Source organism: Numida meleagris, chromosome Z (genome assembly GCF_002078875.1).
Source record: "Numida meleagris isolate 19003 breed g44 Domestic line chromosome Z, NumMel1.0, whole genome shotgun sequence".
Classification (NCBI taxonomy): Eukaryota; Metazoa; Chordata; class Aves; order Galliformes; family Numididae; genus Numida; species Numida meleagris.
Window position 1 is genome coordinate 17,104,397 of NC_034438.1, and position 22,406 is coordinate 17,126,802.

Below are 22,406 nucleotides of genomic sequence, written 5' to 3' on the forward strand. Positions count from 1 at the left end.
GAAGCTGGAAGACACTCCAGCACTTGCAAATATCACAGGTTTCCTAGCTCACAGATTCCAAATTTCTTGCCACTAATGTACACAGGTTTACAGTTCTGGGTCATGCTTTTTTTTTTTTTTCCAAGAAAGATTTATTTAGGAATTGGAAGAGAGCCATTAACTGAGTAAAAAGAAAGTACATTAGGAGTTTGACAAGCAACATTTTAAGCCTACCAGCAAAATAACTTTTCATTTGAATATAAGGAGGCTTTTTGTTGTGCAACTGCAACAGGAGAGAATTACTCACTCTGTAACCTAGTTAAGAAAGAAGCTTGAGGGCACTTTATTGTTTTGTTTCTTTTCCAACTAAGGAAAGTTTCTGACAATGTTGTGCTCAATTTTCACTGGCCAGTTTTCACTAAATTATGAGTAAACTATAGAAGTTTTCTTTTCTTCCCATGAAATTACCTTCTCCTAAACAAACAATGAGAAAAAAAACTAGTGAGAACTCCTGTATAACAAAGTTATCCACATTCTTCTGCCTCCATATTTCAGTATTTGTTCTTACTCTTTTGTTTCTTTCTACATCTTTTCCAACAACATAAAAGGATGTATATTTTTGTAAAAATAAAGTGACATGATTACATTATTAAAAGCACATGAAGTATGTAATCTGGAGTTTAAATTAAGAAAAAGGTTTCAATTAAGACTAGGAAGTTGTGGAATGGGGAGGAAAAACAGCAAGTGGAGTCAGATGAGGACAGTTTCACAAAAGTGACTGCAAAATTCATCCGTGCACTCCAAAGTAAAAGAACATGAAGAAGCTGGTTATACATTCAACACTAGCTGCCAATACTCATTTCTTACATTACTGTTAAAATTGTTTTTGCAATCTAAATGATACACTGTCTTCCAACAGTGGATTAGCAGATTTTGGAAAATAATGTTTAGTAGAAAGTTAACCAATGCCAAAATAGTAGCAATGTTTTTACTACTTCTCATTTTATAGGGAGAGACACCACAGACAAACAGTTCTGAAGTTTTCACAATAGAAAGTAACATTAATGTACGTAACAGACCAGTATTACCATTACAGATGCCAAACTTCTCCATGACCTTTAAGCAAGCTGACTGCACACTGAACTTTGAGGAATGTGCATGTGTTCAGATCCATTAGCTTTTACAAACTGGAGGAAAGGATGACCACAATCACATGAAAGATTACAAAGCTAAAAGGCAATCTTGTAGACCAGTGCTCGCACCTTGCCTTCTTCACAATGTACCTCTTCTTCCTCCTTTCCTATCCAGAAGAAGTAACTTCCATGGGTACACTTCTGATCTAGTTAAGATGACTGAGCCATTATGATCCCCAAAGACACTATCTCCCCTAAAACATGGCCTTCAACAGTAAAAGATTGCTTCTTGAAACTCCCCATGCTTCAGCCTCAGAATTGGTGTTTCTCTATTCTGTTAAAGTTTGCTTAGTTGATCTAGTCAGCTGCCAGTGACCAACAGATTCCAGGTTGTTTTGATAGTAGCAAGGAACTACAGTGCTTCTGAATCACTGCTCTAGTTCTGACACGTATACTAACTCCTGAAGCTGAATAGGAAAAAGTACCTTAGAAATTTGAAGCCTTCAACTATGACAGAATAGTTTAAAAGCCTCAAACACGTGGACCAGAGTAGAAAAGAACACAGGATGAAGACTGAATCTGTCAAGACTTTCAGACTTTGGAATGACCAAACAGGAGCCGGAGGGAAGGAACAGCTTTAAGTTTATGGCTAGACCTGCTAAGAACAAGGCTATATACATTGTGCAAAGCTAAGCTACCCTAAATAGTTACACTGGACTACACTGAACTCACAAGAAAATACAACTCTAGCTTCTAAGTTCAAGCCACTTGTAGACCAGATTCCACTGGGAACATACAGACAATACACAGTAATATAAACAGCATTCAAGGATCTTGCATTTATCCACATTTGGTGGTACAATATAAGATGAAAAAAAAGCCTTTAAAGAAGGAAGAATGGGGTACGGGGTGGGAGTGTAGTCTGTGCCCACTACCTCTTATCCTGGCACTGGGCACCACTGAAAAGAGCCTGGTTCTGTCCTCTTGGTACCCCTCCCTCAGGTATTTATAGATACTAGCGAGATCCATCTGAGCCTCCTCCTCTCCAGAAAGAGCAGTCTCAGATCTCCCTGTGTAAGAGGTGCCCCATGCCCTTCATCATCTTACTGAGTCTAGTGGAGGTCTGCTATCTCTTGTACAGGGGGTATGGAACTGGACATAGGACTCCAGATGTGTCCTCACCAAGTACAGGGGAAGGATCCCCTCTCTTGACCTGCTGGCAGTACTTTACCTAATGCGGTCAAGAACACCATTAGCCTTCTTAGCAGCAAGGGCACATTGCTGACTCATGTTCAGGTATCTTTATCTAAACATACGAAAAATATCCTAGCATTTATAGATGAGATAGCCTCTGCTACAGCTGTCAGTTGCCATAATATTTAAGATCAATATTTGAGAGAATACTGTGTGACAGGAAACAGCTTCAGATATGGAAAATACTGTGTTTGCAAATTATAAGTAATTTAGGAACCCTTTCCTCAAGGATACGGACACAGTTTTAGAGAAATGTGTCAGATTAAGTATATTTTTTAGGTTTTATAGTTAAAGACTCAAATTTTTGTTCTCATTCTATACTGTATTACCTAGTTCAGAATCAAGAGTGTTACTCCCAAAGCTCCAGAAGTTTCTAGTCATGCTTTTAAGAGCAACTTAAGACAGCCTAGACTGTCCTAATCTGCTATCCTGTTATTGTAATGTTAACAGCTTTTGACATTAACCTGCCTCCCACTCAAAAAAAAATAAAAGGAAAAAATAAGGGAAATCCATCTAACATTGATCTTACTCATCCAGTTGAGTGCTGAACTAAAACTGGTATAATGTACAAAATAGAAACAAATACCCAAGACTATGGAAGGTAGGATAGGCCAGCCATAGTCTCAGATCAGCTTAAATGCCTCATGAAAGAAATGGCTAGAAGGCACTCTCCTCCCCAGTTTTAAGTAGTTCAAAGTAATTAACTACTTTTTGTAAACATCCTTTAATTAACCTAATGGCTTCCTTATCATTGGATGAAGATAATCTTTATTTTAGGATCTGTGACATCTTAAAAGCTTCTGCAAATTGTGGACTCTAGTTCTCCATGACACAGAAGACTTGAAGTTACATTCAAGTACCTACAGAAAATGAGAATGTTCTAGCTTGACTATTAACTAAAGATTTTAGTCATGCTATACTGAGCTCAAAAGTGCTACTTAAAAGAAGCTTTACTAAAATAAAGTGAGACTAATTTTCATATTTCTCTAAAGTTATTCTGAAAGTAGGATCACTACATTCTGATGGTGATGCTCTGGCATGAAATTAGCTTTGGCTTTTGAAAAGAAAGCCCCAGTTAACATCTGAACTAGGGGAAAGAATTGTCAAACAGGAATTTAGGCTGTATTGGAATAATCTCCACAGAACATTACAAATGCTATCTTCAAAGCAGATTAGTTATCAGCTACTCATTAAGAAAACTTACCACAGTGTTTCTATATGAGATTACATAGCCCCATGTCCATGTAAATGGTGTCATTCTGAACTGAACCTCTACAGTTGGTAACCATTATTGCAAGCAAGGGAGAAATGAGATTTTTTCCTACTCTTACAGATGTATTTGTCCTTTTATTTTCAGCCAGGACAGACATGTTTGCTTTCCTGCTCATTTTGGAATGTAAAAGCTAGAGCAAGGAGGTATGTGAGAGACTTAAAGAAACTGAGACTGGTCGACCTCATGCTACTAGAGTGAATTCTGGAGCACCTGTAAAAGAAACTATTCTCTGCAGAAAAAACAATGATGCTGAAGAAGTTTCTTCAGTGAGCAGTTAAGAGATAGGCAGTCAGGAGCTCTAAGGGATGATGTAGTGGGAATACAGAAAACTACTAGAGAAAGGAGGATAAAAAAAATAAGAAAAAAAGTGTTTAGACTTTTGACACTTAAAGGTGAGGGATGGACAAAAGAAAGCCAATATGCTATATTCACTAGATGAGAAGCGAGAGTAGCCTCCTTGAGAGGTGTCAGGAACCTTCCCACCAGATTTAAATCTTAATTTTCTACCCCAAAGAATTAAAAGTATTTTTAACACCCACACACCAATTATTCCGGTAACACCAGAAGCTGTGCTAGGCTTTGATAGTCCAGGAAAACACATTGTAAAGACCAAACTACATTTGAATCTCTGCTATGCTGACAGAAATAAATTTGCAACTGTAGATGGACAGCATTTTGAATTATTTTCTTATGTGCAAGTTGCCCCACAGAAAAGCCAGATGAGTAGCCTGGGCCAGCTAGCAGTAGTTTCACTAAGTGACTCCCTCCCCATGCCGTATGCTTTAGTTAAGAAATAGCAATGGTGGTGGAGGCAGGAGGCAAAGGAAACTTCACTCTGAGCTACGCCAGCCTAGAAGCAGGACAGCATGTTTTCCATTCCAGTCGCTTACTAGCAGTAAACTACATCTGAATCAATGGTTTCCCAGCATTCAACTATTTAGTACTACATGGTAGCATTAATTCACTTATCTGTGTTACACAACATTTGTCCACCTGATTCTTCTTTAAACAAGTGAATTGTATTCTCTTAATTCTGCATTTCACTCTCAAAGATGGTACAATCAACTTTAAAAAAAAAAAGAAGAACTTTTAGAAGCACCTGTTGGAAGTGCAAAAACCCACAGCTGTCTTCTCTCTGAGCATTTAGTGAAGTACAAGTACAAAGTAAGAAGGAGCTAGGATATACTACTCTCTCATCTCTTCACTGCTCTATTCAGTGCAGAGAAAACCAAGAGGCTTCTGTGATCCTGTTGGAGGACACAAGCAAGGGCTGTGCTGTTGGGTTCAGCTTCTGGTCAGCAGGTAGAGGAGGTCCAAGCTAAGTAAGCCCAGAGACAATCACATGGAATTTATCAGCAGTTCACCCAGCAGGGACAGGCCAGTTTCTGTTATTCTTTGTCAGGTGTCAGTTATAAAGACCAACAGATTAATTGCCAAAAGTGGGAAAAAAAAAGATTAAGGTAAGAGTGGGAAAGGGATGGGAAGGGAAACATCAATAGCTTCTTTGTTGCAGTACTCAAAAGAAGTGAGCTGGCTGCAGCCAGAACAAGGGAGAACTATAACTCTTCCTACTGAGGTGAAATTAAATATTTACCACTTTATTATGTGCCCTATTAAAGGCTTTGACTGTATGGTATAGAAAATTTAAAAGCCCACAGGTATAAAACCTCATACACACTCCCTAAGATCAAGATCCTCTACAAACCATCTATCTAAAGTACTACACTTACAAACAGTGAACACAATATAGCAAAAGAAACTGAAATGTCAAATTTGGCTGTTAGCAAGACAGGGAGGAATTTATTATTTTTTTTAAAGTTGCAGTTGACATGAGCTTCAAACGTCATTTAAGGCCAGTGTTCTTTTAAACTCCAGAAGTTGTAACTATTTTTCCATTTTAATCTTTGTTTTGAGGAGGTGAACAGCAAGAGACTTACAGATGATTTCACGTACATCCTGATCTAATATACCATTCAGTCTCTAGAAAAACAGGAAATTATTTGTTTGGAATATAAACGCTCTTTTCCTCACTGAGGCTTACAAGCATAATGTTTAAACGTGCTTTAACAAACTACAGTTCTACAATGGTAGTGTTGCAAAGGGACTTGATATTCCCATAAAACTGTATACTTTGTCATCAACCAGGACTTCACACATACACAGTGCTGCATGCCATTTTGCTTATAATGAGTATTTCTAAGCATTGGGCTTTTTGTTGTTTTCTTTTTTTTTTTTCCCTTCCATGGCACTCTTAATGTCCTCAGAGCATGTAGCTACTTTGAGAACAAACTCTGTGTTAAGCTGGAACTAAACAGAATTAAAAAGGGAAAAGTAACAAATAGCGTTCCATATACTTTTGGGTTATCAGAGCACTTGCTTTGTATTGGTTCAGGAGAACACAATATTCATTTAACCAGAACTAGTAACTATTTATATAATACTGCTCTTGATTCTTGAATGATTAATACAGTCACCGTGCAGAGAAATCTTCCAATGCTCATACAATAGAACAGGAGTAGCTTCCCAGTTCTAGCGAAAAATCACCACTGTTTTATCTTGATAGAATCCTAGGATTAAAGAAGCAATGGGAAGCAAGCACACAAGCAGAAATAATTGCACTTCCATTCCCCAGGAATCTCATTAGCTCTGAAGCCAGCTGCCACACTGGGCTGGAATATTTTAACTGGATAATAGCGCTGCAGTATAGGCTCACTTTGATTTCACTGAATCAGGAAAAATTCAGGCTTTGATTTCACTGACTTGGGAAAATGCTACAGAGCTTGCTCAAGAAACACCAAGTAAATACACATGGGATAAGCTGACCGAGAAGTCATTTTGGGGTCTTTAATAGAGAACGGTTCCTGACTGAAGCTATTCTCTCATCTCACTAGCTGCCAAAACAGCCCCTTCAGCTTAAGGTAATCTGAATCCACTGCCTTTTGGATACCTGAAAGTAAGGAAGCTACAGTTACAGACACATACATGTTCTTTAACATCCCAGTGCTCAGTTATCGAAGAATCGGTAACAGGCTTACTATAATCAGCAACAAAAGAACCAAGTTATAGAAGGATAAGAATGCATAATATAAGATAGAGGGTGAAAAATACAACTTATTCAAAGAGAAAGACAGACACCAAGATGCTGAAATTTTATACATAATCACTTCTACGCTTAGGGAAAAGATTGGGCAAAGATCTGGTTCAGTATAGCTCCTACTTTCTCCTTCTCTAGGAAGGGATCAGGTGGCAAAGAACTGTAACCCTTTCTTCTATACCAAGGAGGGCTAGCTAGCATCTCAAAGCCACCTCACGAGATCTGTTTTATGTGATTAGTCCCCAAGAAAGACAGGCTTCCTCTGAGGGGAGGGCTGGATACGGGATAGGTAAAAGAGCCCATCTCCCATTCAAGAGCAGACACAGCAGTAACCAAGCCTATACCAGTGAATCCCTGATAGAGTTCACAGCCACCCTTCTATGCGTAGTATAATTTTCTTGCCAATAAGCTTCTAAATCAAAAGAAAAAGTGCTGAACAAAATGTTTCCCTTTCTCTACCATCTGAAGTGAGTCTGTTTTGCTGTTTAAATTCTCCTGGTCTAGTTCTGGAAGCAGTATTCACTTGTCTGGCATAAATCTAAGTTATTCAGAAGGCTGCTGAGTGAGAATTCTCTTGTCATCTTGTACCTATCAGATTTATGTCACTTTCACACTACCCCCTTCCATGGCTTCAGGAAGGCTCACAGACAGTGGGCTATCACAGCTTTACCTGATCTTTGGCATTTGGTCAGCACAAAAGTTCTCCTACACACTACTAGGCATCAACATTCAACCAGCATTTTGGCCCCTTAGACCAGGGCTGTGACTACACAGATGCCAAACAAAGGTGCTTTTCGTTAGTATGAGCTCATGTGATCCAACTCTTTTAAGTCATGTCAATGAGCTAAATCAGCACAGGCTCAAGCTTGCACCAGAGCAGCTATAAAGATGAGGCAGAATCATTTCTACAATGAAGGATGCGCTATTTTACCATTTAGCTGTGGTGCAGTATTTCATTTTCTATAGAATATAGAAACAGGAATACCTTTTCTTCTGTTCCCTTGAACAAAGGGCACAATCTTTACACTAGTATGCTGCAAGAGTCAGTCGTCCTGCCTCTTTGAAAGAAAACACACCAGGACATTTGCCAAGAAGCATCTTCCTCTGCTCTACCAAGAATGAAGAATATAGTGCTAAGTTCAAGATCTGGTTCATAGGAAGTCACTGGAAGGTGAATCAGGATTTACATTATGCTGCTAGAGGCAAGTGCTAGAATTTCTCTCCTGAGAACAGAGGTAAGCCAGAGGACAAGATAACACTTAACAGCAACACCTGGTAAAGCAAGAACCTGACTACTGGCTTTGAAGTGTTTATTAAGTAGCCAAGTTCTAACTGGAAGCTCTTCCGTAGGATTCCTAGCAAGACAGAGAGGGTCTCCATATAAAGTACCAAGGAACAGTGTCTCAGCTGGAAAATTCAGGCTTATGTGTTCAAGAAAGCACTGTGTGAGCGGGAAGGCTTTCTGAGTTTCAGGTGACAAATGTGTTTCCAATGAACCTAAGAGTCCTACTGAATACCATCCTGTGGTACTTAGTGGACAGTGTCATTTGAAGATAAGCTGCTCTTTGACATGAATCTGTTATGGCTTAACTGTGAACTCAAGCACTAGAGGAAAAAATATAAAGGTTAAGCATATACATGATGTGGAAAATAAGAATGGTGACCCATGTATCCATGAGTCAGAAGCATGAGGGGAGGAGGTTTTATTGGAACTAGGGCAATCAATCAGGAAGTTCTAACCCACACAGAAGCAGGCCTCTCTTCACTGAACAGCAACACCTCACTGTCTTGCACAACGTTGCCTTCACCAACGAATGCTCTCAGAACAGAATAACAGTACTTAAATCAAGAATATTGTACAGGGAGTACAGAGTGGTCCAGCCATCTCACTTCCCCACAACACATATTGTGAAAGAAAATATGCCTGTTCTGTACACGTTTGGTATTATATTGTATTGCCCCATATCACAGCATATCCCTGCAATCTAAATAGTCAGTGTTTAGAGAAAAAGAAAGCCATGTAAGCAGTTTGTATTTTATTTTTGTTAATATGTTCTTTTTTGGAAGAACAGAATTTCTTCTTCTCTTACTCAAGTGAACTTAAAAGTAGTCTGGGGACATCAAATTAAGACTGCCACCATCTCATCTTCCCCACCACCAGCTGCCTACAGATTTGTTTTCTTTTTGTATTTACTACTTGTGGTTCAGGGAGCTTAAATACTTGAGAAGCGGACAATCCCAATGAAAAAGAACAGCTAGGCAGCAGGTAAGCTTTCAGCTGGCATCTTGAAACCACCACTGAGTACTTAATTAGTTCAGCACTATTTCCAGCCTACTGCAGAAGGATCAGAAGAGTGAAGGCCTGAACTATTTATTAATTAAAAACATCAATTTCCTAATTTTAGGTTGTACATATTCTTACATTACAGGAGTAATCACAGCGACAAGTACACTCCTTGCTAACAATAGCTACAGCATCACTGACAACTCAGGGAAGAGGATGGGAAACAGTTCTGTTGAACCTGATCCTTGCAATGAAGTTAAACAAGAATCGCACCAAACACAGACCTGAAATGAGTTGTCCTAGAGTCTAGCTTCACAGAGAATGTTTTCCTTACTCCCTAGTCACCTCTGCAGAACTTAATTCTAAAGTAAATAAATTACATTTTTCCAATACTAGCCTGACTTACACTTAAAGAGTTTGGTCTAAAAGTAAACATATTTAATACTCTCTCACTCTTTCTAGGATGATTCCCAACTTTGTTCTTACGGTGTTTTCTAGCTGCCTTAAGAAGGAGCCCAATACAGTCAAATAATATCCCTGCTGAAGACATTAGTCAAAAACTAACCAAAATTAATTCATTCTTATAAGCTGTTATTTATCTGTGTGAACATGTAACAAACAAGAAATAGCCCAGCTCTTAGTATCACCGTAAAACAGCTTTACTGTTTAAATTGAATGAAAGTCCTAGACATTTGTGTTGTGCCATATGAAAAGCCTTTCTGTCAATAAAATAAGGAGGAACAAGCAGTAAATGTTACCATGCAGGCGAAAGAAACACTGCACTCCTGGCCATTATGCTTTCCAGAGAAGGGAGTCGTTGCTGACTGATGTCTACTGGATTGCACAGAGTAAGGGAACTTTCCCCAGCACCACTGCAGACCTGTGTGCAACCATGCAGCACACACACAGCCAGCACTGCAGCACACAGCCTCCTCACTGCTCTGCTTCTAACAGCACACACTGCAGAAGTCCACAGCCTGCGGGCTTTTTTTTAGATTAGATAATGGTTTGATGCTTATTAGGAGAAAATGAACATTCTGATAAGAAATATAGCTCAAGAATACCATCCCAGAATTCTCTCTTCCTTACCAGCTAGAAAGGTGGACAGGGAGGGAGCTTCCTTTAAGGCCAGTTAAGAGCAACTTTGGGTCAGCTTGGTTGCCTGAAACCTAAGTCCAATGGCTTGACACTACATTAACCAAGAGACTCTAACCTGCTCTTTTCTGACCTGAACTTAGCAATTTGATCTCTTCCCTCTGTTCCTTCTTCAACACTTGTCAGACCTTTCAATCAACTAATTTAAAAATAATCACACACAAAATCTCACCAGAAGGTTCTTTATCTCTTCCTCCCCTTCTGGAATACTTGTGTTCTAAGAGGTTGGGAAAGTTGAACCTGCACAAGGAATGTTTGGAAGAACAAGTCACACCACATACAGCCAGTCATCTACATTCACAGTGACCTCACAAGTCAGGTCACCATTACTTGAAGTAATACCCTTGTTTTTTCTGTTCTTCTCTGCTAAGACAATGCAGTTTATTGTTTTTCTTACCCATCTTCACTGGTAGAGAGAACGCAGGGGTGGGAGAAGGAAGAGAAAAGAAGAGGCAAGCCAAACTGCTTTTTAGTAAGAGTTACCTCAGGGTCACAAGCACAGCACTGGTAGCCTTCTGCAAGGCAGAACAGGCAATTGCACCACGACATAGCTCAGTCCTTAACTGAAGCTGGTTTACTACACCATTACAGAAGACTCCTCTTGGAGGCTTTACAGTCTCTTTAGTGGAGATATTATGTATCAGGTTAGCAGCAAGATACTTTATCTGGGCAGTTACCTAGGCCATTTCATCAGATACCAAAATGCATGAGTAGGGGGAAGGGCAAAGTAGGATGAAAACCGGTTTTCTTATACTGAAAAATTAAAACAGATCCCCCCCTCTAGACACACAAGCTTAAACCCCATCTTCTAAGGACCCCCCCAAGTTATGTGGGAGCCAAGGAGAAGAGGAAGAGACAAGAACTCAGTCCTTCATCTAGTACCTATCCAATTCCTTCCATTCTGTTATTTTGTCTCAAATGGAATTTCACTGAAACCTGTTAATTCAGCACCTCTAAAGTCACAAATGTCAAGGTGCTTCATATTATGCACTGGCCTCATCTTCCCCTACCGGGGAAGCATGGAGGAAAAAAAAAGTCCCGTCAACCATGGATTTTGTTATTGAATGCCATTTAGTTCCTTCAAGTAGGAAGGCTAACAACCTGCATCTAGAACCTATCACCACCCTAAGCAAGCAAGAACATGGCTCATATGTTTTATACTGATGCTAGAGATTTCTACAAGCAAGACAGACTTAATGAGCCAGACCTGTTTGAGCACTGCCTGCTGAACACGACAAGAGCATGCCCAGCTTTATCACTGAAGTGCAGAACTCTTTTGATTACAGAGTGAAGATTAAGAATGGTCAAAAAAAAAAAAAAAACACACCTTATGAATGGTTCCTCCAAGTCACCAAGAAGCAGTCTGTCAGAAACAAAGATGCTTCCCTGGTTTGCAACACTCAAATGTCCAGGAGAGTCACAGCACTGCAAATCGCCTACGCTGATCAATAACTAACATCACTGCTTATACTGTGTGATTACAGGGAAGAGAATGACAACTGACAGGTCATAGCTGAAGTCCTCAGAGAGAAGGAGAGACAGACTGACAGAGACAAGCAAGCAGGGAGCAGCTCTTTGCGCCAGCCAGCTCAGGGAAGCAGTGGCAGCGCTGTGGTCCAACACCTGACCGCAGCCCCGCACCAAAGCCCCTCGCCGGCTGCTCAGCGGCGTGAGCACAGACAGACAGCTCTGACCAACACATTTCACTTCAGACCTCAACCTGCAGCAAGAGCTCAGTCCGACTGAGCAAGCACACAACTCAGACCTTGAAGCGACGTGAATCTTTGCCGCACGACACCTATTGTGCCACTTCTGACAACAGCACGAGGAGTATCCCTCTTGCTGTCCCCGGCTCTTCATTCAGGGCAGCTCCGAGCCCTCTCGAGCAGCCGTTCTCAGGCCGCAGATCCCTTCCTCCCCTCCCCGCAGGGAGCCCCGGCACAGCCGGCTGGCCGGCCAGCCTGGGAGTTGCGGGAAGGAACATCAGAGAACAAAAGGAATGAGCTCCCGGCGCTCCGGAGCTCTCACCCAGCCCTGAGCGCTGGCAGCCTGCCGCCCTGCCTGCCGCTTCCACTGGGACCCGACCCCGCCGGGACAAGAGCCGGGGACGCTCGGAGGCAGCCAGTGACCAGATTCCTGAGGGCTGCTCTCCGGTGGCAGTGAAGTGAGGAGGAGGACAAGGAAGGAGCGGAGCGGACAGAGGCAGAGGGGAGAGGCGCGGGGACGCGGGGGGAGCGCCGTGCATGCGGTCAGCGCGGGGCCGTGCGGGAGGCAGCGCCGCGGGACACGGAGCGCCCGACGCCAGGCCCGGGGCCCCGCGCCCGCCCACCTACCCAGCACCACGCAGATCACGTCCAGCGCCACGAAGGGCAGCCGCGTCCTGTCAAACATGCTGGCGACGCTCGGCGGCTCCTCCTCACGCGGTGACAGCCCGGGCCCGAGGGGCGGGAGCGGAGCGGAGGCGGGCAAGGAAGCTCAGCCGCGCCCGAACCGATGGCGCCCGCCCCCCGCCGCCCTACACCCGCACTGCGCTACTACCTCCACTGCGGCGCCCACCGCGCTTTAAGGGAGGCGGCGGGGGGGAGGTCGGAGGGAGGGGAGGCGGGAGCGAAGGAGCACCGCCCGGCCCCCGCGCGCCGCCGGGACGCCCCACCCGGCGGATGCTGCCAAGGCGCCGGCCCGGCCCGCCGACGGCGCCCGCCCCGCCCCGCCCCGCGGAGCAGCCGTGTGGGGCGCGGAGCCCCTCCTCCGAGCGGGGGACGGACGGACGGACGGGAGGCGGGGCATGTAGCTCCGGCGTGCGCGCCCCGCCTCGCGTCAGGGGGCCGCCGTCATTCTCCACTCCCGCGTTGCAGAGCGGCCGTTCTGCCGGCGCTGTGAGAGGCGTTGAGGCGGCGGCGCCGGGCGGGGAGTGCCTGTTCCCCGCGGGAGGGGATGAGCGAGGGCCCGGCGCCTTGTCACCCGCCAGTGGGAAAGGGCCTCTCCCGCCGCGAGTAGTGCCGGAAAATCACACAGGAACAGAGAAACCCCCCTCTTCGTCCCAACTCGACACTTCTTTCCTTGCGAAAAGCTTTTATTCTGAAACAAAAGTGACCCAGATTACAAATGTCCTAAGGCCTGCATTTGGTTGTAGAAGCACTTGCCACACGGCAGCATGGTTCACCAGCGCTGCTCCTACTCAGTGCAGGGCACATTCTTCTCTGAGGTGCGTGGCAGCCGTGCTTCCAGCACGGGGCATGACATTTTCTGCCTTTTCTCATCTATTCCACCTACAAATTCTGTAGACAGCTTCTCCTGGGGTCTTCGGCTGAGGAACAGGTTTGGGGGATCAGCAAGACAAACCAGCACTTGAGATGGAAATGTCCCTCAGTGCGCTGTACTGCCAACTCAAGCACACTGTCTGAACTACATAAGCAGTTCTCTATGGAGAATCTATATATAAAGTTCTGTACAGCAGCGTATGAAATACTTTCTGATTTCACCTCAACATCCAGAAAGCAAGCCAGCTACAAATCACACCATGTGTCTCCAGAAATTACAAATTTCCTTGTTTTTTTTTCAAGTGCAGTGTTATTGACAGGAGTCATAGAATCAGTCAATCATAGAATAGCTTAGGTTGGAGGGGACCTAAAAGTACATCCAGTTCTCTGCCATGGGCACGGCTGCCACCCACCAGATCAGGCTGCCCTAGGCCCCATCCAGCCTGGACTTGAATACCTCCAGGGATGGAACACCCACAGCTTCTCTGAGCGCTTCACTGCCCTCCTACATCTATCTATCGTTCTCCTTTGCAAGCACTCTATGGTGATCTCACAACGCAGCAGCTCCAGAGTTGTCTGGAAATACAGAACATAACCACAGGCTGTAGCACAGCCACACAGGGGCAAGACCTGGGCCTGTTTGTGAGAGTGCTCCTGAAGGGAAGCATTCAGCCTGCCCTTCACACAGAGGGATTGTCTGTGATGTCTGCTGGTCCTGGAAGTAGCAGGAGGAAACTTCCTCCAAAATTGCAAGACTTTGGGGGAAAAAAAAAGAACAATGCAAATGTTCCATGCACAACTGCTGTAGTTGCTTTCTTCAGCCCCAAAGCATCTTGCTCATACGAAACACCAAACAGCTCTCCCAACTCAAAGCCCGGTGCAGTAAAATAGAGACCAAAGACATCGCACCTGCTAATTTAAGTGGAACACTTCCCAGAGGATTGTATGCTACAGCTTAAAACACCTGGAAATCGGACTGTAGCAGCACAGAATTTGCAAGCAAAGGAATTAATTGTATTTAACTGCCTCGCAGTTTCTACATCTGTTTCACCCTTGAGACAGCTTGCCTGAGGGACGAGCAAATCTGACAGAATTCAGGGACAAAACTGGTCACAAAGTTCCTCTCCAAACTTTCCATTGCACAAGGGATATGTTCCTTGCTGTCGCAACCATATTCCCACCACTGGGCTGGCAGATGTCCTGGAAACCCCCAGCTGATAACTCAGTAGGGATCAGCTCAGCTCTGCACTGTGCCAAGTGTTCAGAAGGCTTTTCCTTCCTCTGTGGCTAGGTATCAGCGATGGAAACACACCAACACAAGCCCTTCCAGGCCAAATAATTGCACAGGTTGCATTACTGCAAATGCTGTATCCTTAGGCATGTGACTGGTTATTTTACACACACACACACACAAAACCAACAAAAGTCGTTTTTTACACAAAACAACTGATTATTTTACACAAGTACTTTTACTTGTATAAAAATAAAATAATAAAAAAGAAAAGCTTAATTACCTTTAACATAAAATATATCTCTCAGCAACAACACTCAGAGTAGCATATGCCTGTCCCTAGCAGCAAGGCTCCTGGATGTTTTTCCATTCTGTCCTCTGAAAGCTACTGGTGTCAGAGCAGATCTGCCCATATGTTACACAAGGTTTATGCTAAAGAACATTTTTGAGCTGGGATATGAGTAAAATTAAGGCAACAGACAAAGGTTATAAGCAATATTTTATCCCTTCATTAAATAGTTTAGTATTATTCTCTTGTATTTAGACTCTCTGAAGTATCTTAACCTCTCACTTCTTGTTTGGTAAGGTGATTTCATTGTCTTATTTCTCTTTTCCCTTAATTTAGAGAACCCTAAAGCCAAGTTAAAGCCCTGTTCATTTCTTTGTTTTCTCCTGGTTCTTCCAGAAATCACAGATCTTCAGTATTTTGCCCATCCTCCTTAAAAGTTTTGTGTATGCTAGGATTAAACTCTCAGGAAGTTTGTCATTAGCCTCTAGTGGTACTTGTATGCTAATTGAGTAGTACCGGCCCAACAGGACCCTTAACTGCAGTTAACATTCATAAAGGTCAGTAACTGTAGTAAATGAGGGGACTTTCCGAGGCTTATTTCTCTGCAGCTTGATCTGCGGCAGAAGTCAATCGCTCTAAACGAGCTGCTACCACTAAGGAAGGAGATTACAGGGTCGTCCTGGATGGTTCTGGGAAGCCATCAGCTCAGTGCTCGGCTGAGATCGCCGCCTCAACTGGCATGTGGGAGCTGCTAGGGAAGAAATTGATAGCAATCCATACAGTGTCATTACAGCACATTCCTGAATACCGGCGATCCCACGTCAAAATGCAAATTGTTGAAACAGAAAAAGCTCAAATGAAGGCAAAAAAGGATTATTAGAATGTTTGTACAGCGGTATATATATATATATAAACAAAGATAAAAATAGGAATTTTCAACATGGAAAGGAAGTGCTGGGAGGGGAAAAGGCTTTCTAAGGTAACCCATACAAGGCTTAATAACGTACAGATCTAGAAATCATGAGATGTGAGGAGAAGATGAAAACATAGGAAGTATTCACTGATCTGCGTCAGATGAGAACTAGTGAGAAGCTAAGTAAGGTGTCAGACAACAGGGCTCCTTGTTAACATGGGAATATTGTGGAATTCACTGCCTCGGGTTGCTGCGGGGCACAACATCACAAAAGGGCCAAAAGGCGTGAGGTAAGCTTTTAGGGGATGGGTCCACTGCTAAACAGTGGATCTCTGTAGTTTAGGAAGCGTCAGAACTTCTTAATTCCTACATCTAGAAAGGTGTGCTGGAAACAAGTGCCACATAGACTGCTTCCTAAACTCCTTAAACTTCTGCTGCTGGGTGCTGCTGGGCAGTACTGGGCTGGATGGATGTAATCTGAAGCAGATTTTAGTTAAGCTCAAAGGCAGTCAACGGCTGTAGCATAACACTGCAAAACACAAATAATTAGCAGGGATGAAATAGTTTAGACTCGTTAGTAATGCTCTGCTAACTGACATAATTTTATGTGGTTATTTCTAATTTAACTGCCAAAATCCCACTTGTGTAGTAAGGCCTACAGAAGAGAACCAAGGCAGGAAGTGTGCTGAGATGGCTCTCCTGAGCTCCCCTGTGTCATTTGTCCAGGAAGTTGGATTTGCCCCTAATGAAAAGACACATGGTCCTTACTAGTTCTGAGACCAGGACCCCTGAAGTCAGTTGCCATGCTTTGCACATAAAGTTTCAGAAAGCAGAATTTATATTCCATCAACATATCTTAGCTTCATATCTTTTGTTTGGTCTGATCATTTAGTTGTTTTCTTTTCTATGCTCCTATGTCTCATGTTTGTTTCTTAATCAGGGAGCTGTGAGCAATAAAGAACCTTTGTATTCCTAATGAACAAGCAAGAGGAGTTTCCCACATTCTCTCCCTTAATACTTTTTCCATTAAATACAGATGATACTAGTTTGGGTACCTCACCCCCAACACCTCTTTTGAGCTGCACTCACTAAAATCTCCTACTCACAGACCAGTGACATGAGATTTACACCTGTGGTGCTCCACTCTTTCATTGCTGGGCAAGTTACGATCCCTGTAGGGTTCTGCACCCTCAGCTTCATACTGAAGTCATAACAGCATTTCTGTAAGAGTGATGAGACCTGTTCTTGTAGAAATGACGAGTTATTTCTAAATATTAGCCATAGAACTAAGGAATCAAGCAGATGTCACCCAACAATCTAATAACATAAAATTAACATTCACACTCATGTAATGAATGAAAATTAATTAAATCCCAAGTACATACCTTTGTTTATGCATATTTTAATAATATATACCATACAGTCTCAGAAGATCACATAGTATATTCCAGAAAAACACTTCAGGCTGTGCCTTACATAAGTTAATTAAGCAGGTTAATTAAGCACACACAAAACAGGTGCTGGCACATGATTGTCCACACTGTTTATTTGTTAGCTCACAAATAGTGTTGCTCAGAACTATGTAGCACACTTCCAAATAATTTCTGGGCATGGGCTGGGGTTAGTACAAGTAAGGGACCGTTTCCCATGGCAAGCTTGCACACATACATACCATTTTTGACAGAAAATTTAGCTGTGCGGACATCAGCTATGCTGTTACTAGTTGACCTAAACAACTGTCCCTGTTTGCCATTACAAGGGCTATGCAGCTGTCCCTGTTTGCTCTTTATTGGATTTTATTGTTTGCTTCAATTTCAAATATTGCTCTGGAGCAATAATAAATTCTGAAAGGAAGAATGTCCTCAGGGGACTTGTAAAATGTCCATGGCTGAGTGAAACTTATTTAAAAAATCTTATGATTATTGCAAGTCAAAGTGATTTAAGGGCTGCAGGACTTGTGTCCTCCAGCTACTGCTTTCCCTTCCTTCTTCTTCTCTTCTGGTCATACTTTGCAGTTAAACCAGTGACCAAATCAGAACTACCTCCAGCAGCATTAGGAATCTCAAGAGATGAACTTCAACAGGATACACTGGTTGCGCAGTAAAGAACTTTCCAACGAAGTATCAAAAGCAAACCATTTTGACCCATTACATTCAGCCTCCTATGGCTGGTTTCTTATATCTTTGGGTATCCATGCATCAACTTCAACAGACACAAGAAAATAAGCATGAAGGGAAATGTGTCAGCGCAGCAATTCCAGGTACATCTCCTCATGTTTCACTGGCTGACCAAAGTCACACATTTAGTGTGCAGCTGCGGAAGTATCTGCTCCTGTTGCTCATCCCTGCTTGGCGGCAGCAGTCACACCTCTTACATTCCATGAATTAAGCAGGCAGCAATCCCAGAGCCACAGCACTTTAAAATGGTTTGGAGCAGCACAGGAAGAAACAAAAGCGGAGAGGTGCAGGGAGAAGCAGAGCTGAGTTTTTTTCCCGGGCCAGTTGTTTTAGTCCTGCTAGGTGGGTGGGCAGCCTGATGCCGCCCCTCCAGCCCTACATGGTCTTATTTATACTGGAAAGTCTTCTGAACAGCAGCGGTCCCTTACTATGTGCATTACCTAACACAATGTATTGTGCCTGCAGATGTTACTGCAATACTCATATTCAGTCAAAATTATGCTCCAAATCTGAGATAAGGCTAATATAACCAGGATGGCTATGGGAATGTCTGCAGGGGGCCTTTTGCAACATTTCTAGTAATGGCATTGTGCTGTTACAGTGCTGCTTTTGTTTGAGATCCACAGATTTGTCTTTTTTTTTTTCCTAGTGCTATCGAACCAAAGGAATTTATTCATAACGTTTTGTTGTTGTTTTCTTAAGACGTTATAAACCTTGGGCATAATTCCCTGCACTAATACAACACAATTACAATAGCCTAGCATATAAATAACTGCAACTACAGAAATAAATTACAAGGGGACTTTGAAGGTGAAATAACAATAGGCAAAATGTCACCAAAAACCTCAAGCTGGTATGACCAAGTAAAGCAGAAAGAAACCCACTTCAGCATCAATTGTGAAACATGTTTATTTCTTGCATCCCTGAATTATTTTTCCCAGAACATAATCAGGATCAGTTCCTGCTCAAAAAATATTAAGGGTGGAGGAGAATAAATCAACAGATAATTGCAACGTTTCTTATTTAGTATTCCTCTTCAAATAATTAAGTATTTGAGTCTTAATACAATCATTATCTAATGAAAGCTTTTGCATCTCCATCTTCTATAAATAGTACTCAACTCCCTGAAATAGTCATCAGAGTTCACAAAAAGCCACAGCTGGAGCTTTTCCAACATGCAGAGAGTTCAGTTACTGAAATCACTTCCTCTTACTTTGTGTCTTGCACACAGGGTAGGAAATGTGGAATTTCACTTTGCTGTCTTGTCCCTTTACGTGGATTCATCCTTCTGCCAACAGTAGTTTCAGTGTCTTGAGGTACAAGTCAACGGTCCTGTAATCTATTGCCAGAGCACAGAATGTCCAGATTCTAATTAAGCCCTGACCACTTGGTATTTACTTTTATTACACTAATACCAAGAGACCCCAGTAAGATTGGAGCCAATTGTACTGTGTGCTGTACACACTCACAGCCGTTGCCTCACAGACCTCACAGAGCAGGGAGAAAGAAAGTATTATTTTCCACAGCAGCAAAAAGAGCCTCAATTTTGCTGCTCTTCTCCTTGAGGCATTAGTCTGGAGAGACAAGGAATAAACCTGTTCTGTATGAGTAGTCTGAGCAGATGAAAGCATACAAATATCCTTTTATCTCCTATTTTATCTTTCCCTGCAACATTGTGCTTCTTTCCCAACAAGAATAATAGTGATAAAAATAACAGTGAAGTCAGCACTGGGCAGGGATGCCGTAGTGTCTGGAGCACCAGAAACCCTGAAAGCAGGCAAAAGTCTTTCTTGAGCTCAGGCTCCCATTGCCAGAGCAACCACTTGGCAAAAGAAAGGAGAAGTATTATATCTGTCAGAATAACTTTTATGGGACCCAACTCTTCCAGGGATTGTTTCAAATCCGCATAATGCTCTTGAGTGTTAATACTAGCACTGGGACATTTGTGTTAGCAGATAAATGTGCAAGAACACGTTTCTAGACATCTGCAATGTTGCTGCACATCTGAGCAGTCTGCTGAAATTTGGTCCAAGGTCCACAAGGTCCTTGGGCTCCTGAAATGACTTCCAAGGTTTGTAATAAATTGTGCTGCTGAAGCGTACTGCAGTTAAGCAATTCTCACATGACAGAAACAACGTGTGGTGTTCTAAACTAAAACCAGCCAATGTTATTTTAACTTTTTAGCCTTTTAAAGTGTTTGGAAGGGAACAAAGACATTATCCTAAAGAAACTTTACCTACAGATGCTGTGAAAAAAGCAGAAAACATGGGATGATACCCCCAGATTACCATCGCCGCTATTAAAGTCAATAATACTGACACATAATACTGATCTTTGCTGTGCTTTGTGTTACCCAGAAGTGAGGAAGATGGCTATAACTGTTCAAGTAAGCACTTCCCAAGACTTCTGGGGAGCCTGGATAAATTGCTTATGTGCCTATATCTGTAGCTGCGTTTTAGCCATGTTGGGATGAGGACTTCAGTATGCAATGGCATAAGGAATAAGAGGTGGTGTCTGGGAGGGAAGGGTTCATTTGCAAGCACAGAAGGCATTGCAGCATTTTCAAATTGCCCTTCCTGGTGCATACACTGGCTTGTATCAGAGTACAAGTCAATAAACAAGAGGAGTTTGGTCTTGAACAGGAATACAAGCCACATGTTTACATATACCATGTGCTTACATACGCCACATGCCATGGACTTTCAAGGAATTTGGTCTTGAGCAGGAATACAAGCCACGTGCTTATGTACACCTCATGCTTACATACACTATGTGCCTGTTTCCCTCTCTCAGGTGGGTAAGATGACACTGCTGTACTGAGAGTGGATATTGTGAAGGTAAATATGACAGAAATGACGAGAGGCTCGGATATAGATGTCATTTATATAAACTTACGGTACAGATTTAATTTGTCCTTTCTCTAATGCAACTGCTGTTATTGTAAAATTTGCAAGTAATAATTATATGTCTGGGGCTTAGATAGTAGTTTTCATTCAGCTTATAATTGAACACAACTGCTAAATTTCAGATGTAAACTCAAATTATTTTAGATAAGAGCCACCAACGTAATACTGCATCAGCATAAACAATAAGCAGCTGTGATGGTTCTTCCTACAAACAGCTTCCCACAGAACACATAGGTTATGCAGATCCATGCAAGTGTAAGCCAGTGCGGTAGCTATCTTGTACAGTATTGGCTGTCTGGAAAGAAAGGCCAAAGCAGAACTGCCTCCTCATAGAATCTTTACATGAATCAACAGGGCAAAATCTGGCTCACTGCCTAAGTACTTTGTATGACTGAAGCGATTAAAAGGCATAAACAGGCCACACAATCTCTAAAAATAAGCCACAGGGGAGTATCCCATCCCAGACTCAGCACTTGGCAGAGGATACATTTTGCAGTCATTTGTTATGAACCTGGTCTTTGTTTTGCTCAAGAGTCTGTGAAGCATGTGATAAATGAACATATATTGCAGCAGCTATGACAGGTTGGCAAAGGTACCCACAACTGAATCTATTTTTCACAATCCAGTTACCTGTAATCTTAAAAAAAAAAAAAAAGCAACAACTGTGAACCAATAGGACATAAATGCAGTTGCATTTCACCACTATGTTACTCTGCTTTTAAAATAAAAGCCAAAAGGAAAGCTAGAAGGGAGAGTATGAGTGGACATGACAAATCCAGCTAAATGTACGTCTACAAAATATGTTCACTTTTGTGGATGTATATGTGACACAATGTAATTACAAAATTGTAATATTATATCTGCTAAGTATGCTCATGGTATTGTTTGCTTTCCATTAAGCCTTTTGTACTACTCTTGCTTAAAAAATTAATTAGATTTATCTTCTTTTTTTTTTTTTTTTTTTTTGAGACTTGTTTATAAATCAACACTATGTGGAAAAGAACCCTATTGGCTTAATCACATGTTAGCACAATTAAGATTAGTGGTTCTGTAAGGCTTGTGAGTAAGGAAATCTCTGAGAGGCTGCAGATTTTGCTGTAATTCTGCTGTACATGTTACGGAAAAAAAAGGGGGAAATCAGCTCCCCAAATCTCCCAACTCCCAACTGAGTGTTTCTACTGCCAAAGCTGGGCAGGACGTAATCCAACTGCTGGTTTTTGTAAGGGAAAGATAGGCTAGGCCAGGATTAACTGGTCAAAAAAGGCTGGAGACCTCTTGTTTTTTGCATCTTCCTTGCCCTCATGTGTGAGGTAGGTGCTGAGCACTCTTTTGACTCGAGGTGACTCCAGATGATTGTAGGGTTAGGTCACAGCTGACCACACAGACATTAGGAATACACTTAAGTACCAACTTCTAAAAAGTCTACTAGTCATCTATGACTTCAGTAATCTGAACCAT

At 42.4% G+C, this 22,406-nt stretch overlaps 1 protein-coding gene across 2 annotated transcripts in view; it reads right to left on the reverse strand.

The window, feature by feature from the left end:
* PLPP1 (phospholipid phosphatase 1) overlaps positions 1 to 12,855 on the reverse strand; it is a 55,662-nt gene extending 42,807 nt beyond the window's left edge. For both annotated transcript variants that reach the window (XM_021379590.1, XM_021379589.1), the window contains exon 1: positions 12,506 to 12,855. In XM_021379590.1, the coding sequence (XP_021235265.1) occupies positions 12,506 to 12,563 (58 nt within the window). In that variant the 5' untranslated portion in view covers positions 12,564 to 12,855. The remainder of the gene's footprint in view (positions 1 to 12,505) is intronic.